Below are 18,506 nucleotides of genomic sequence, written 5' to 3' on the forward strand. Positions count from 1 at the left end.
CCACTCAAGTGAACTTCGTAGTAAATGTTTAGGGACATGTATCCAAGCTCACTTTGTGTTCGTGTTCACCTGAAGCATGGACAGACTTTTATGTCTTCAGTCCACTGCAAATGTGTGCATTTCTGACACATATTCATCAAAACCCATGTCCAAACACTCAGTTGCTCTTTAAGATTGCAGTCAACAAAGTCCTGCTACTTTCACTTGATTACTGTACCACATTTTCTTTGCATTTAAACAGTAACTCAGATATGCACTTTGATAATGATTTCACTACTCCACAATGGGAGGGTGCTATTTCCTTAGCAACGGAGGCTCCTTTGGTATTAACTGCGCATCGTTGATTCACGAACGACAATGGTTGTCGTAGTTGCATCGCTACCAACCAAATAGACACTCCCGGCCCACACGGCTCGTTTCAACCGATGAGGGGGTGCTTCTGCTCAAGGCCGATACTGGGTCCCAGAAGACCCCTTGAAAGGCAAGATGCTTACCGTTACAGTCCAGGGGTACCTGGCCACGCCTGGTCCGGGTACCACCCTGAGCTTCTCCATTTTCATTCACGCACCAACACTGGCTGATTAGATCGTAGCACTGGCGGGCCTCAAACGCCCCGTCACTGGTGCACTGCGGGATAAATGCATCCAGGCGAGGGCTAGTCAGGGCTTCCTCCCTCTGAATCTCGCAGGTCGTCGGAGGTCGGCCTGTGACCTCTAATGATATGAGGAAACAGTGAAAAAAAGAAGAAAAAATTTCTTGACTCCATTACCTCAGTTACATAGTTCACTTACAATAAAATACATTCTTTTAGAAATGTGAATCCTTTTTCACACATAAAATTTTGAAAAAATGCAAGTTATTGACATTCAACTGATGAGAAAACCTTTGTATGTTTGACTGAAATAAAAAAACTTGAGTGAAATATTATATTGGAAAGTAATGAGGGACAAAGTTACAAATGGACTCATGAAGACACTGTAACAACACTATACCTTGTACACAAACTAAGGAAAATTTAGGCCTTTTCACACTTGGGGTTGACGCAGGGTTGAAAACTAGACAATTCACACTTGAAAACTTCCAACCCTGCGCCGACCCAGCGATTGATTTCAATTCCGGTTGAACTCAACCCTGCTCCAGACTAGGGTTGAGATTTTTCAGCCCGGGTTGGAAATTGTGGAACAAGTGAGAAACAATGCTGGGTTGAATGCAGGGTTGAAAAACCAAATTTTCATCCCAGGGCGGTAATGGGTTCACTCCGGGCCGAGGTCAACCCGGGTAGAGAGATTGTAGAGTGAAAAGACCTCTTGATAGTTAGGACGGCTTTAATCCAGCTATTTCCATATCTTCATTTGCATTCCACATTGCTACATCATCAAGCCGATATACCAAAACCGAAGAGAGCAATCCATAAATGAGTGGAGGGAATGCTAGTGGCAGTGACTGAAGCAACCTAACGCGTGCCTGGGATCGTATCTACCTGGAATGTAGCACGTCGTCTGGCACTCTGCCTCCGTCTCAAATCGATTGCCGTTGCCTTGGCAACCTCCATAGTTGAAGGGTTTACACCTCTCGGTAATGACGTCATAGTACCACATGGCACTGGACCCTTTGCAAGGACCACTGAACTTGGGCAGACTACACGCATCTGAACAAAACAAAAAATTCCCAAAGAAAATCACTTTTTTGTCAATAAATCGGAAAGTAAAAAAAAATAATCTCATGAAGGTCTAAAAACTGAGAGCTACAAGAAACATTGGTCTGCTCTCGTTTCAAAAATAAAGATAAAAACAACTACATAAGTTTAGGGTTTAACCCCTTCTCGGCTGGAATTTCTTTCCGAAAGCCGACTCCAGGAATTCCAGCCTCGCTTGGCCACAAAGGCCACCTGCCAAACTGCAAATTCTCGGTTTAAGTCCCAGCGTGCTCTGCACGCTTTGAATTACACGGTGAAAAGGCTGATTGTTTGGTGGCATGCAGCTCTACTCAAGCTTCCACATTCCCATTGCCTCTTTTCAAAGTGGGGACTATTGTGAAGCTGGTGATTATGATGCAAAATCGGTCTTTTCATTTCTGGGCTACACACAAAGACCAATTACCATATACACAAGAGCCAGGGTCTGCCTTCTTTCACCGTGTTCGCTCGAGCGTGGGCCGAGAATAATAGCTGAAAAGCGGGCTGAGGATCTCAATTTTTACGGCGGGCTATAGCCACCTCCCGGTGTGAAGGGGTTAAAGATGAATTCTGTTAACTTGGGACGTTTTTTGTTCGACCGTAAAAGGGCACTTATTTCAGCTACATAATTTGAAAAGCAGATGATTATCAAGTGAACTTGTATCCAATGCTTTCCCCACATTCCTGAAATCCTTACCTTTCTGCATGGCATTTGTAAGGAGCACAGTATCTGACAGTATCGTTCACATGGTCATTTATAGGTGCCGACATTTTATCATAATCCCTGTTCACTGTTCCTCATATCATCTCAGCTCCCTGGGGAACATACGAGCCCAATGCTACTATATGTATTTCAGGCACAAACAAGGCATAACAAATGACCATATCTGGCCTCAAAGGTGTCCATTTACTCCAGGGTGGAGGAAAAGGGTGAAGTGACTTGCCCAAGGCCATAGCATGTTGGGGCTTCAAATCCTGGCAGGTGCAACTGCGGGCTTTCGACCCCCGACCTTGCGATTAGAAGCTACAAACCCTAACCACCGGGCCGCATATCCCACACAACTGCGACTCACCATCACAATCCAGCATTTCCTCTCCTGGGCCACGTCGCGTCGCACCCAGCTCCATGCCTTCCTCATCCACGCACCAGCAGTGTCCAATGCTGCTGTGGCACTGCTTGGAGGCGTAGAGGCCATCCTCGGTGCACTGGGGGACAAACTCGCCCAAGAGGCCACGAGCCAACGCGGTCTTCCGCTTCTCTGGGCAGGATGTTGGCTCTGTGGACGGAAGGAAAGAAGAAACTGAATGACATGGCCTCACAAAAAATTTCCTGGAATATCCAAAACAAGCTGAGCAGCCAACCACCGGCTTCTGACAGACCAAATTAATTTCTTTTGTACTTATCATCTGGCCTCCGAACAGCACAACCGTAATAAGCAATCTGATAGTACTCAGACAACACTTGACTTCAACTCTGTCACTAGTGAGCCAGTGGTGTACCTATGGGGATGCACAAATGCCTCCCCAAAACAGATCCATGCCCCGTGGGTACCCACCCACCCTCCCCCCTTAAAATGTTGATGTACACCCCTGTACAAGCTGTAGCTCATTGGCTCCCCCAAAATAATGAATGCACCCTTGGGTGCCCCCCCTGGCCATTTCTCCCTAGTTACACTATGGTAGTAAGCGAGTGCCGGATCAAAGGCACAAGAACCTTGTGAAAATTTCTTCTTTCCGAAAATTGTCTTCTCACAAGCTTTCAGACAGTACTGAATATACCTTGCTTCTTGGTTTACATGTACATCCAATTGGTAGTGGGCAAAATCCAGTGTGCTTACTCTCGCTTCAGCAAAAACTTGACAGGTTTGTGATCGTCTCACCTGGGGTGACACATGTCTGCTCGCACGTCGCCTGGTCATCAAACTGGTTCAGGTTGCCTTGACAACCACTGTAGGTGAAAGTCTCACACACGCCGGCCTCGGTGTTGAAGTACCACTTCTGGATGTTGTCTGGACACTGACCTCTGAACTCTGGCATGCTGCAAATGTCTACCCAAGAAAATTGACACGTAATGGTGTGATAACAAACAGGAAGCATGGGCACTGTTGGCAGGGTACCTCTAGCTCATCAACAGAGGTACCTGCTAAAATGGACATGCGAATATTCTCTCCAGTCTGTGATGCATCAATCAACGGCTGGAGAGTTCACGATGAATGGTTACTGAATTGACATTGAAAAAACTATTTGACATGTGATTGATTACAGTGACTGATTTGTCAGAACTTGACAACTCTCATCATTGAATGATGCCAAACAAAGATTCAACACTAACACTACCCCCGATTTATAAATATAAATAAAGTATAAATTTTTAATTTCTTATGAGGAGAAGTAATGGTCGCAACACTGTCCAGATTTACATCTTTTGCCCCTGTCTTGTCTCACCTTGGCAGTCCAGAGGCTCATTAATGAGGGCTCTCGTTCCTCCTTGCTCCACGCCGTCCTGGTGTACACACCAGCACTGACCAATCAGCTCGTAGCACTGCTTGGGGACAAAGGACCCATCCTCCTGGCACTGGGGTATGAAGACGCCCGGCAGCGTGTTGGCCAGGGCCTCCTTGCGCTGGATCTCGCACATGGAAGAGATGAGCGTCGTCGTTTGGGGGGTGGTGGACGGCTGGCCGCTTCCGGTTGAGTCCGGCAACGGGCTGGGTGACTGACGCTCGGTGACGGCTGCCGTCGGATCAACCGACAAAGTTGTGGAGGCTGGGGTTGTCGTGGATGGAGCTGTTGTGGTGGATCTTGTGGCAGGACTAGATGATGCAGTGACACGTGGGGCAGCCGTGGATGCCACAGATGGAGTCGATGGTGCGCGTGGCGGAGCAGATGGCGCGGTGGATGGTGTTTCAGCAGTTGAGCTGACTGGTGGCGAGCTTGTCGGTGAGGACACTGTCGAAAGCTCATCGGGTGACTCTGTTGGACTGACTGACTGGGTGGTGTATGGAGGTAATACTGTGGTTGGTTGTGGTTGGTAATCTAGATAATGGAGAAAATAACAGGTTAATGATCACACTGCAATATATCGTCCTTACAGCAAGTATATAATGCAGAAAAGTTGCTTTTGGAGATGCATAAATGCAACTTTCCAAGTGCCGATATAGTTTAATGTTTTCTTTTTGCGCTAAGTTTCAAGGATTCAACAGTACTTACATGTTTTTTCAGCACAATACAGGCTGGAATTTTCTTCTGCAAATTTATTTCTCAAGATTGAACTACGGTGTTTCCAGGTGCATTTATGAGTGAATGGTGCAGAATGCAGATGATGAAAGCCTTATAGCAGATTGAGTGATTAACTGCAATATATGCAGGAAGTCAACTTTGAAGTTGCAGTGCAGCCTCCTGCAGGCAAAGGCTACACTGCACACTGTGCTTTGAATTGCTGCTTATCTTTAGCCAATGCTGGAGGCTAACAAGCTTACAAGAGAAAGAAGGTCCCTCCTTGATATCGTCACAAGTCCGTCACGAGTCCATCACAAGGCAAACACAAGTCATCAAGTCTCAACTCAAGTCATGAGCTAACCAAACACTGTTCATCCCCTGCTACTTGTGACCAGACCTGTACCCGACTCGTAAAGGAGTCGGCAACAATGCCAGTCCTTCAAGACAGTTTTTGTCACTCCAAATGAAAACTTGGAGGCAATAGGGCAAGAGGATGGGGGGGGGACATGCATGGATAATGGGGCGAGGCAAGATCTGTGTTGGGACTCACCAGTGCAAGCAATCAGACAAGCCTCACGGGTCTGGAAGCGATTGGCGTTGCCTTGGCAGCCCCCATAGATGAACTTGTCGCAAGAGCCCATCATCGCGTCGTAACCAAAGACTGGGAAGTAGCCCCTGCAGGGCCCAGTCACCTTGGGCAGGCTGCATACGTCTGTAAAGTACCCATTAAAATAACATGGAGTTCAAGTGGACTGCCAAAACTACAACCAGCACGGGGTCCACAAAGACATGTTTGGCGTAGTGGTCATTCGATGTGGTAAATAATGACCATGACTGTAAGCAAACACTTGAATAGATCTACGTCCTCTGCTCCGTGGGTCAAATAGTGTGCCACTGAATTTTCACCCAAATGCACGGCAGGGCTGCAAAAAGATCAGTTCTATTCCATTAATAAAGACGTTGCATTACATATTAACAAGAAATTTGTCACCTCACAGGCAATGCAAGGATTTAGGCAGGTGTTAAGCTAGGGCTTACCGGATTTACTACATATAGGGCATTGTTCAGAATATTTCATATTCATGCAATGCAAGGAGTAATGCCATTTTTCAGGGGGCTAAACCATTTCTTGCACTTACAAGGTACATGTACTTTGACAAATTGGATTCTGTTTCTAAGTCTTGAGGGTAAATTACACAGTATTCGGGCAAGAGGGACATTGCTGTAGGCCGTCACACCGACATGCATTTATTTGGGCCAACTCTGATGTCTAGACGCAGAGTATCTGCAATATCTGTAATTGCGCCAGTCATGGTTAAGTCTCGCCGTTCTGACAATGCGTCAGCATTTGCTGATGTTGGAAACACGGGTTAAGCACTGAGATGGTTACTGTTCAGAAGTACAGTCAAGGTGGTTCATTTGTTTGGTTACAACAGCTTCGCACAACACATCTGAACCGGGAACTGTTTGGCGTTTACCTTCACAGTTGACAGGTTCATCTCCCGCGCCTCGCCTGGTTCCTGTCAGTTCTTCACCGTTCTCGTCGACACACCAGCAATATCCCGTCCCACCATGGCACTGAGTGGGTGTGTACAAGCCCTCTTCGGTGCACTGTGGGATGTAATGCCCGATCCTTCCGGAAGATGAGGCCTCCTCACGTGCCGCATGGCAGTCTTTAACTGAATACGTTGACATTTACCAATCACTGATTAGTAGGTCTATCAATGGGTCTTGCAAAATCAGAAATTGTGTTCAATCAAAAATAAATTTCAATCAAAAAGCCACAGGAATATGACAAATTCAAGGGATCTGTCACAACTGTTTTCAAATCTTCAGTATTACCAATGTGAGCCAACAGATGACAAAGATTTTAAATTGCTGATCCAAGTAAGAGATAACTGAATATCCAGCCAAACTCTAGTGAGTAGTAAAGGAATTTGTACAAATATCTGGTCCCAGACATTCCTCTGGACAAAAGGAACTAGAGTGTTATATTGAACTGGTATTGGCATACAAACGCACCTTCACCCTAACCCCCAAGGGTGTATGTAAAATCATATTGAAATTGGAGGATTTGGGACTGTTAGGGTTAGCTGGCAGCTTAATGCTCACTGGCGGCCTCAAACAAATTTATGCACACACATCTCACATCACAGGCTCTCAGTTAAGAGAGATGGATCAGGGACCATCGTAACGCCATCCCTGGTCATTTAGGGTGGCCCCTACCAATGGCATTAAGCATTGTTATAGAGTACCGAACTGAACATGTAACTCGCAGTTGCAAGTGGAAAAGGCATTAGCTGCGAGCACCGGCGAGTGAACCAACACGCCGGCATACTCCATTCATTTGCACTACACTTCCTGGTTCAAATGATGGCCCACTTCACTACTGTATGTAACCCACTATAATGCTGTCCACCATTAAAGGGGGCCATCAAGAACGTCTAATGAAACATCACTGGATTCCTCTATAGCAAGCAGGGACCAGAAAGATGACCTATGTATTATCGCATGAATGATTAATGCAAAAACCAAAAGGTCTCTACCGGTGCAGTCGGGGACTCCTTCTCCCGGTCGCTTGCGTGTTCCGTCAATTTCCTCCCCATTATCGTTCACACACCAGCAGTGGCCCGTGTTGCCATAGCACTGAATCTCCCTGTAGTCGCCGGCCTCGTTGCATTTGGGGACATAGCGGATGTGACCCGTGGGCTCCTCAGTGGCCAGGACGCTGTTCCTGTGCTGCTGGCAACGTGTCGGCTCCTGGTGGGCATCTGAATGATGGATAAATACAGGTAGTGGAAATGTTACATGCTGTGTTGAATTATCGACAAATGAGTGGTGTAATTATTTTTCAAAAAAGAAGTTTCCAACTCTCAATCTTCTCTGTCATCTTCTGTGTCATCTTAAATTATTCCATTTGGAATGTTGTTACTTTGATTAAATGGGTATTTTTTATTAAAAACTTCTGTTGGAAATATTTCATGATAAAAACCACACCAAAGTCAATGCACGGGGGTATAGATTCTGCTGTTCCCAACTATATTAAAGAGGTAGGAATAGAAAACCTTCTTTCCCCAATTATAACCTTTGTGCAAGATAATCTTTCAAAATTAACATGAAAAAATTGAACACTTTTCCCATTTACGGCCAAAAAAAGTCCAAAAAATGGGCTTCCGCGAGTCCCTTTTTCCCCAATTTTAGAAACACTCATGTATTTAATAATGACATGCCAGTAACCCTAAAACAGTGTTTATCTATCACACAAGTCTCGTAGTAAGGCATGCTCAAAATGCAATGTTCTTGTGCGATTCTTGTCCACTATGTTGACTGTTCTATACATCAAGTTCAAGTGCATGACTTGTTATGTTTTGTCATAAGATAAAACATACCCCGGTCTTGTGCAGTTTCGGACAGGAATCTCGTGTACTGAGACTTGGTCTCGACATTTCTGTGCAATAACGCATTGATTAATTCTCTTGTTCCCGGACAGCGCATCAAGGGTTGATTTTAAACTTTCCCGGTTTTCCCAGATAAAAATAACATGCCAATGATTTTCAAGGACTACTTTGACAATATCTAGTGTCTGCAAAAGCACTCCGCATTGAGAAAAGTGACACATAATTAGCCTTGCCGACTGCTTGCGTTGTGTTGCATCTGCCGGTGGTGGCAGGTTTGGGACTGCCACAGTTGCCAGTCAACACTGCCAGGCTCTGTGCTGTTGTCCTCATTCGGTAAATGGTAACTTTCATAGCAACTGAATCCACTCACTTTCATGAGAAGAATCCTATATGTGTTTATCTCTTTTTCTTTGACACATTGAACACTGTAGACTCGGCAATAAACAAGCCCGCACATGGGTTGCTGTGTGCACACATTACAAGGTAGCCCACAATGCGGCCTAAGATTCAGGTCTGCGTACTGGCTCCTGTGCTGATCGCATTGTTCTAAATATAGTCCGCTGCCACACTGCACGTGAACATGAGTGCTCTCTCACACGTAGGCCACAAAAAATATGGTCCTCTCCACCTTCAATGTTTCATACTCCATTTTGGAACAAATCTCACAATTATTTTGACCAGCTAAAAGTAAGCTTTTAGTTTATACATCTTTAAGAAATTAATGTATAATATTGTGCATTTTCTACACGTCATCAAAACTCGCCTTAATGCATTCGGGCTGCAACGATGACAGTTTACAGCTATCTTCATGCATGCTTCATGCATGCCTGTTGTGCCTTTCTCCCAAATGACGTCATCAATCCAACATAAACACAAGATCTGCCCTCGTGTGTTTCCGAAATTGGCCCAGTTGGTCGTGGAAAGAAATCGCCCCTTATTTCTCTCGTCTTGATTTTCAGGAGGTAAATTAATCATATACTTGCTTTTGGGTGTCCTACCTCCAAAACCCTAGATGTTGATATATTTGAAGCCTTTTCCTCAGCACTTTAAATGTTCATTGTTATAGGCTGAATTATCAAAGAGAGGAGTATTAAAATTGTGCCAGGTTTTTAAGCCAAACCTCACAGCCATTAAATGCCCACCTGTTTTCAGAAACACTGGATCTGCCTGAATTGCTAATTTTAAGTTAAACCTATTTCTGTTGGTGAATCAAGTAATTTTGGTAGTTTCTAATGAGCTGATAATGATGAAATCCATTGTAATGACAGCAAGAACAAATCGTACCATTGCAAGCATCAAAGTCCCCATCCAGCGGCACCTCGTTGAGAACCTTCAACACTTCCCCTGTGGTCTCGTTGACGCACAAGCACTGGGGTACACCGTCGCACTGCACCCGCACAAACAGGCCGTCGGGGGTGCAGACCGGCTGGTAGTCATTGGTGGCCTGCCCGGCTTGTAGCTGGAGGGCGAGAGAAGGGCACGGACCCTGGGCACCACCTGCACAGGAACCAAGATGGGAAAACAAAGTCACGCATGACTGAAAAGTTGGCGGTGATCGCTGTTGCAGTCAAGACCAGAGGGAAGACCAGACAAAAGAACAGACACAAGTAACAGGGTGAACAAAAACAAGCAAATATTTTGTTGTAATTCATTTGAACAGCTTGTGAGCTGAATAAGCCTTATGCGAGTTAGCCTTGAATAAAATCTGGTACACTGTGTTCTTCAAATTCACGTGAACATAACAATTAGAATTCTCCATACTAAAACCACTGTTGCTATAGCTCATGATCCGGGGCAAGCTTTGGCTTAGTTACGTAAGAGATGCCTTGCACCAATACACTGTTTTCAATAGATAAGAAGGGCACAAAGGGACCAGTCCATTCCATAGGTGGTGGTCGCTATGCAAAAGCATGTCCCAAATCATGAAGCATAGCAACAGTATCTTCAGTCCAGGGAATTTAACTTGCTATGTTTATGTGCACTCGGATATTAACTCAGTGTACAAGAATTTATTCACATTTAACTCACAAAAGACTTATTCAGACTGGTGGTCTTGTGTGGGTTTTGTGCTGGTCTAAAGAATAACAGCATGGGGAGGGCAGATTCTCTGTACACATCTCGAATCTCAGCAACTCAATTTTTTCATTTAAAATTTGATCAAGTTGGACACGAGTGTTTACCATCACAATTAGGCGAGCCCATGCCCGGTCCCCTGCGTGTGCCGTCGATCTCCTCCCCGTTGACGTTGACGCACCAGCAGTACCCTGTGCTGCCGTAGCACTGGACGGTCTCGTACTCGCCCGCCTCGGTGCACTGTGGGACGTAGCGGCCGGGCGGGGCCTGGCCGTTCTTCCCCTGGACCTGCTTCAGGTGCCGCTGGCAGGTGGTTAGTGTACGGGGTTGGAACGCTGTCAAAGACGACACAGGTTACACCGTGAACGAGTCGTGTGGACTAACAAAGATGGGTAAGATTAGAGTGGGTGTGTACAGGTTTTATTTACCGCAGATGACAGAACACAAAGGAAACAAGAGATATTTCCCTATCCTTGATGGCCATCAGTCTGTTCAGCCCCACCTACAGCATTTGTCCCAACTACAGTGCTACAGTTTGGCTGGCCCAACTACTGTTGGCCAATTACTAGAGAAAATTTCTCAACCTTTTCCAAGTTTGTGCAGCTCACACCTGACATCATTTATCTAAAATATGGTACTTCATCTATTACAGTAATAGAAACTCATTTCTGCAAGCACAAAATTGTTGATGTAAACAAAATGACTTGAGCACATCATGTCATGATATGACACATGCACACACTGGACCCTTGCTGTAGTCGGGGCCGGCCCCACTTGGGACTGATGCTATAGTTGGGGCGAAACAAGTCTACTGTCATGGGTGGTGAGAGATTGTGCTCAGAGTGCTGTGTTGTAGCCTGGATTGGAAACACAATGCTTTCTCCCAAGTGGTATCGCAAAACACGCCTACATGCATGTATGTGTTGGTAACAGTTTCATTTCGTAAGTCTCTGCAAAGTCCAAGCATGGCCCGATGCTGTTGGAGGGCTCCGTACATGTACATGCTCAACCTCAACATACTAGTTTGAGCCTGTGTGTGTGTGTGTGTGTACAAACTCAATGGGGATCACTTAGGCATGAGACCAAGTAAAGAAATCACGCAGCTATTGGTACTACACACAAAATTGGCCAGAACCTGTTAAACGTCCTCGACGCTTCGTCACAAGAACCCCTACATTTTTAGATATTATCTGGTGTGAAGTACGTAGTAAAGTGTCATAGTTGGATCAACTCCAAGGTCCTCAAACTTCATATGGAGAACTCATTTCATCCCAAACCAACAACCAACCTTCACAGTCTGGTCGCTGGACGTGGATGCCCGGCGCCCGGCGACTTCCGTTGATCTCCCGGCCGTTCATGTCCACACACCAGCAGTGGCCGGTGCTCCCGTGGCACTGCATGGCTTCAAAGTGGCCCTCCAAGGTGCACTGGGGGATGAAGGCTCCAAGACGACCCTGGGCTACGTAGGTGGCGTAGTTTCGGCTTCGGCGGCACTTGGTAATGGCTACAGAAAAGTAATGTCAGTGATGCTTATACAAGAAATTTAGTTTGTGGGGTAGTAACCTGTTTTCCATTTTAACAGTTGCAATAATTTCAACAAAATTACATTAAACATCTCAAGAGGAAACATTTCTACTCTGGTTTGCTGAGATACTTCAATAAACTGAATTTGTTAATAAGATTTCTGCAAATATGACTTCTTGAAAATTATAAGCCAAGTATCAATTCTTCAAACCGGCTACCTTCATTTGGAAATCATGTGGCAACACATCCCAAGTTGATAATTATATCAACATCGTCTGCTGTGCCTTTTCTGTGATGTAAAAACTTGCGCAGGAAAGACACTTAATTTCATTCTGTGAAGTGCGATGCGCATCGTAATAAATAGTTGTCACAGTTGACACAGAATTTATGTTGTGAACTTTCTGAACAGTTTTTTAATGAAGTGTTAATACATATCTATACTCATATCCCCTCAAACAAGACCTACCTTTTGGCCCGCAAGCATGATCACATGCATCCTGCGTGTCAAAGCGGTTGTCGTTGCCTTGGCAACCCCCGTAGACAAATGGCTGGCAGGCCCCTACTGTAGCATTGTAGCCCCATGTAGGGAAGTACCCAAAGCATGGGCCGGGCTCGATGGGCAAGGAGCACTGCTCCGCTGCCAAAAGACAAGGGCAAAGAGAGGTGATTTAAACAGATCTCAATCATTCCTGGCATCTAGCTGTGAACATTTATGAAGAGGGCACCACTGTACGGAACAACTGACCATATCTGGCAGGAAAGTGTCGAGAGAATTCGGAGAAAATGCAGAAAATCCTAACTGCAAGAGACTTCTGAACATTCATTAACGACCAACTCCAACGATGCAAATTTTTCTCATATTAAATCCCATTCAGAAGAGCCAAGTCTAATAAAACTGGCACATATCAATATCTCCCTTGCAATAATAAAACACAGTTTTTGTACCCAGTTTTCCTGCGTGTCCTGTCCGGTATTGTAGAAATGGACGTGTTGTCATGACTCATTAGCATCTAATGAATATTTACTTCTGCGATGTATTACCGTGGACAGGAAAGACCACAATGCATGCACGAAGCACGAACTTGAAGAATGCTCTCATTTTTTGGAAACAGAATTTGAAGAATTTCTAGTACATCCATCAGTGATGCACGATTTCAGCATTATTGTAAATCATGAAAACGGAGCAATAAGCTCGATGGAAAAGAAATAATGTGGCATAGTAGACCCGCCACACAGATCGATCCCTGGTGCACAGCGCGTGCATACTCATGTAGCTCCATGTTCATTTAGATGTACACGTACATGTACGTTCATAGCAAAACCAGTCGTGCCATGGATACCACTATCAATTTCTTCTCCAGTATTACATCATACAAATTTTGTTCCCCAACAGCGCCGCCAGGGGTCAGAATGTGGACATTTTTCATAAAACTTGAAGACACTGTTATGTCAAAATTATGTAAAATTATGCAAAATTATGCAATACAGACATGACTTGGTAATGAATATACGATCCATGACACACTAAACACAATAACAGTTTATTTTCAAAACTTTTAAAACTGTTGAAGTTGGTCTTTAAACGGAAAGACTGTGTATGACGATATCAAACATAGTCTAAACTAGTCATAGACTAAACTGACCGACTGCGTCACACAATAGAATCAAGTCACATACTTACCACCGTACGATATGCATGCTTGTGAGCAGGTGACTCTTGAGTCAAACCTATTGGCATTGCCCAAGCATCCTCCGTAGATAAATTGCTGGCATGAGTTACGTTCAGTGTCATAGTACCACTGCAGGATGGATTCCCTGCATGGTCCATGCTCCTTGGGTAAGCCACACACATCTGATAACAATATAAAAATTCCAATTTAAGTGAACTGTTGACAACATATCTACGTGGTGATCCAAAGAAAAGATGAATTGACTTTATGACATCAACATCGTTCAGAAATGCCTGGGGGGGTATAATCGTCGTTTCCTTGCGTTTCACCTCAGCGGCCCGGGTTCAATTCCTGGCTCAGTCCGCGCGTGGATTGGGTTTTCAATTTTCTGTGGGTTTTACCCAAAACATTCTTCCAGGGTTTTCCTCCCACCTCTAAAACTTTAACTGTATGTCACTGCAGGTTTCTCCAGGCTTTGGGAGCTACAGTGCCCAGGGTGCTTTCGAGGAATAAATTGTCTCGTTTAATACAAGAAATGGATTATAATAACTGGGCGAAATGGCAAAAAATGACTTGGCCAACTACAAATGATAATCATGGACTCAAGTCCTCATGTTTGAGGAAAGATGGACAATTAAGAGAATAGTGAGTGAATGACATTTGTCCAAGTTGCAGTGCGATTTTCAAATGGTTTGAAAAAATCTCACTTTTACATATTACCAGTGCCTGTCTCCAAGTCCTTGCATATGATTAAGCTGAGCTGGTACAACCAGCACCACATCCCTATTAATTTTCCATTTCCAAAATATCCTTCATTTCCAACAGCCTGTGAAAAGATTTCACTCCAAAGCTTTTCCAAAGGAAAACCCCAATGTCTCAACGAGGATCACACACTAATTTTTGTCCTGCACGTACACGAATGACACGTGTATGTGTGATAGAAAATACTTTACCAACAACGACTCCCGTGGTTTCTGGCTGATCTGGTACCCTGTCTACCACACCACAACGCTCCTCGCAGCTGGCGGCATCCTCAAAACGGTTGGGGTTGCCCAGGCAACCGGTGTAGTTGAACTGCTGGCACTGCTGTGTGCGGATGTTGTAAAACCAACGGAGGTGGGTCTCAAAGCAGTTGCCATGCTCTAGCGGGAGGGTGCAGGGATCTGAAACATCAAAAGCAATTCAGAAAAGGACTTTCAAGCAGGGATTCACAAATATACATTAATGAGGGGGTAAATTCGGCAACAGAGACAAATCCTTCATGTATCAAGCAGACTAGATGTAACAATGTTTTCAATAAAATAATATGAGCATTCCAGGGCTTTTAGTGGCCATAATTATGTAAATCTTGCACTTGTTTTTATCATAAAATGAGAAATACTCAGCAAAACCAGCATGATTACAATCTAAAATTTCAGATTGTTGTGCCAAAAATCCCGATATCTGAGACAAATCCCGGGAAATCATACCACTGATTCATATACATGTCACACTGAATACGAAAAAAGATCACAAACAGTTAGTTTGTTCTGATTTCTAATGAAAGTTCTTCTAATAACGTATAACAGGCATTCCTTCCAATGGAACCCCATTTGAGTTTTGACCACTTCCTGCCGGGGACCCCGGGATCAGAGACGTATGCTTTATATGGGTGGCCGGGGTCTCCGAACTCGGACAAAGGAAACAGGGCCCTGTAACAAAAAAAGTACCCGAACAAAAGACCAGGCTGCTGGGCATTATCAACATTTTTCACTCTCAAAAAGTGGAGATAATCCAGCCTTGTTTTGAAACCCTATACCAGGGCTTGGGGCATTTAGAGCGAGTGGATTACCACCGGGGACAAAAGCGCTCCACCACCGCAGCGATGAGCCACATAGTACCGCTGCACGCTAATCTGGCCCCTACTGAAAAGCGGCCAGCAGCATACTGTGGCAGGTTCGTGAACAAAAGAAAGTTAGATAACACCGCACAATCTGGGCTCTTTTTACAAGGCTGCAGGCCTGGCTGAAATACTCGGGCATCAATGAAGGTCACCTATCAACTTAGAGTAGTGCCTGAAGATTACTTCGTGCAGCTATAAACGTCCGTTAAATGAAATGTTGAATTTTTGAAGAATTTTGAAAACAGAAAAAATGATAATTATGCAGGCCCAGCATCAGCAACATTGATAAACGACCCGGCGCTAGGTGGTTAAGAGGAAAACTGAAAGTGACATAAAAGGCACAGTACCACATAATGTATCCATGTAACTCAGTCTGTCTTGCAACTCAGTTTAAGGATTTTGCTCTGCTGATTTGCGAACACATATTCACTCAAGTCAATATGAACACATATTGATTGAGCTGATCATAATGCAGTGACCACTCATATGCACTGTACCTCTGCCACTTTCCCCTATACAGTATAGAGTTGATAACAGTCGGGGGAGCCAGGTTGGTGCAGTGGTTCTTTCCTCACCTTCCACCTCTGTGGTCTGGGTTCGAATCCTGGCTCTGTTCACATGTGATTTTCAGTCCTTTCCTAATTCTGTGGGTTTTATTCAGAATATTATTCTCGGGTTTTCCTCCCACCTCTAAACCTATAACTGCTTCTCATTGTCTCCTCTCGAAAGGTTTCTTCAGGCTTGCGAGCTACAGTGCCTAGGGCACGTTTAAGGAATCCTTGGTATCATTACCAGAAATAATTTATAATAAAAACTCTAGTGGATCAACCACACTGCATACGTAATATAATCAACTATGAAGCGCTGCAATTTTTTTGCCAACAGTTGAAGTTCTTGTGGTGTTCATTTCCTTGTATGTACTCCTTAACATGATGTCCGCCATGCCTCAAGAGCTGTGAGCCCCTCCAGCGTCAAAACAAATCCCACATCACAGCAGTCTACCTTTGTTCAGGGTGCCACACTTGATGTCGCACTCCTCTGGAGTCCGGAACTTGTTCATGTTGCCGTGACATCCCCCGTAAGTGAAACTCTCGCACTGGCCTGTCTCGGGGTTGAAGTAGTAGCTTTCAATGCTCTTCTTGCACGGCCCAACCTCCGGAGGGAGTGAACACATCTCTGCAGTGAAATAAACACAGGTACTGACTTTCAGAATTCCAGAACAGACTTGTAAAAAGGCCCTTTTATCATTACTTAGCATCGATGTGTGAAATATGTAACCCCTTTGCACCGGGAGGCGGCTATAGCCGCCATAAAAATTGAGATCCTTAGCCCGCTTTTCAGCTATTATTCTTGGCCCACGCTCGAGCGAACACGGTGAAAGAAGGCAGACCCTGGCTCTTGTATATATGGTAATTGGTTTTTGTGTGTAGCCCAGAAATGAAAAGACCGATTTTGCATCATAATCACCAGCTTCACAGTAGTCCCCACTTTGAAAAGAGGCAACAGGAATGTGGAAGCTTGAGTAGAGCTGCATGCCACCCAACAATCTGCCTTTTCACCGTGTAATTCAAAGCGTGCAGAGCACGCTGGGCCACAAACCGAGAATTTGCGGTTTGGCAAGTGGCCTTCGTGGCCAAGCAAAGCTGGAATTCTTGGAGTCGGCTTTCGGAAAGAAATTCCCACCGAGAAGGGGTTAATAGTCACGACTTGCCAATGGAATTCGTAATTCAATACAAATATGAGGGTCGGTAGCCTTTTCAGGGACACCGTAGTGTTGTCTTCTGGAAACTTCTGGAAGGCGAATTACCGCCCAAGGGCCTGTCGCCCTTACGCAATTTAGTCCAATTATATTGTAATAAAGTCTCGTTGGAATCTATCATTTACGTGCCAATGTAAAGGTAATTAACCTACAAAAATTTTCAATAATTAATATTGGGTCTAAACTTGCGCGTCTTCATTTTGCAACATTTTTGGTATTGTTCTAGCGTATGAATATTATAGGGAAATGTGTCTTCCGTACGCCGGATGAACGCTCGCTCCTTTTCTGGCTGACACCGAATGGTGAGACAAGCATTTTTAATGGGGCCTATTTTTCTGCTTTTTGTTTCTCACATATGTTTTGTTTCTCACATTTCGATGCCTAATGCACACTGCTTACTCTGTGTCACATAAAACAACGGTAAATCAATATTGATTCAACAAGCAACTCTTTCACATATTTCTTATAGTCCCTACAGAGCAATCCATTAAGCCCCACCCATGGTCTTTCTGCCAATCACAGCTGTGATGTACACGCAGGTCTGACAAACATGCCAAAAAAGTCTGAAAACATTCAACATGGAACTGGGGGAAGAAAGCAGTGGGAGAGAAATACATGACAACTGCCCGCGTGGTCAGAGGGCAGGGCTAGATGGATGGGTCCACTGTCCCATACCTTCTTGCGTCATAGGCTCCTGTTGTATGGTGCAGATTGACTGGCATTCCTTCTCCGAGTCGAAGCGATTGGCATTGCCTTCACAGCCGCCATACCAGAAGTTCACACAACGCTGGTATTCAATGTCGAAGAACCACTTCAGTTCAAAGGCGTAGCATGGGCCGGTGTCGTACGGCTGTTCACAGGTTTCTATCATGCAAAAACCAGAAAAGCAGGCTATGAAAGGATTGTCATGCTGTCTTCAAAGGGTCAAGAGGACTCAAGCTCCAAGGGTAGCAGGCAAGTTGTCTTGTCAATTGAGCTGTAGAAAGTTTTGTGATTAGATTTTGGAACTGACATGAGGTCTGATTTCATTAAACAATCAGTGATTTCAAACTTAGGTAGGTTTCAAAGAGGAAAACACCAGATGGTTTATTTTGATGAAAAGCTTCAGCTGCGAATCTTAGTACTTCGTGCAATTTTGAGCCAGTTATTTGGGCTGGAGTTCATGATTTGAAACCAAAAAAGTCAGCCAAAGCAGTGATTTCTGTAATAGTTTCCTTGGAATTTGGTTATTGGGATATCAAAAGTAGTGACGAGACACCAACAATTTCTGGTGCTGCCTCACTGTAAGAGCGAAGACTTCTCGAGA

At 44.6% G+C, this 18,506-nt stretch overlaps 1 protein-coding gene across 1 annotated transcript in view; it reads right to left on the reverse strand.

The window, feature by feature from the left end:
* Window positions 1–18,506, reverse strand: part of LOC147800717 (papilin-like) — a 73,832-nt gene that overhangs the window by 13,210 nt on the left and 42,116 nt on the right. The window contains exons 18-33 of the mRNA XM_087139341.1: window positions 17,876–18,064; window positions 16,444–16,617; window positions 14,513–14,722; window positions 13,571–13,741; window positions 12,356–12,526; window positions 11,654–11,869; window positions 10,473–10,700; window positions 9,577–9,789; window positions 7,441–7,665; window positions 6,373–6,573; window positions 5,445–5,606; window positions 4,121–4,711; window positions 3,556–3,723; window positions 2,749–2,952; window positions 1,481–1,648; window positions 495–713 (exon numbers count right to left, since the gene is read on the reverse strand). Coding sequence (XP_086995467.1) covers window positions 495–713; window positions 1,481–1,648; window positions 2,749–2,952; window positions 3,556–3,723; window positions 4,121–4,711; window positions 5,445–5,606; window positions 6,373–6,573; window positions 7,441–7,665; window positions 9,577–9,789; window positions 10,473–10,700; window positions 11,654–11,869; window positions 12,356–12,526; window positions 13,571–13,741; window positions 14,513–14,722; window positions 16,444–16,617; window positions 17,876–18,064 — 3,510 coding nt within the window. The remainder of the gene's footprint in view (window positions 1–494; window positions 714–1,480; window positions 1,649–2,748; window positions 2,953–3,555; window positions 3,724–4,120; window positions 4,712–5,444; window positions 5,607–6,372; window positions 6,574–7,440; window positions 7,666–9,576; window positions 9,790–10,472; window positions 10,701–11,653; window positions 11,870–12,355; window positions 12,527–13,570; window positions 13,742–14,512; window positions 14,723–16,443; window positions 16,618–17,875; window positions 18,065–18,506) is intronic.

The sequence above is a fragment of the Acanthaster planci genome, linkage group LG01 (genome assembly GCF_054643075.1).
Source record: "Acanthaster planci isolate LZ-2023a linkage group LG01, COTS_SCS, whole genome shotgun sequence".
Taxonomy (NCBI): domain Eukaryota; kingdom Metazoa; phylum Echinodermata; class Asteroidea; order Valvatida; family Acanthasteridae; genus Acanthaster; species Acanthaster planci.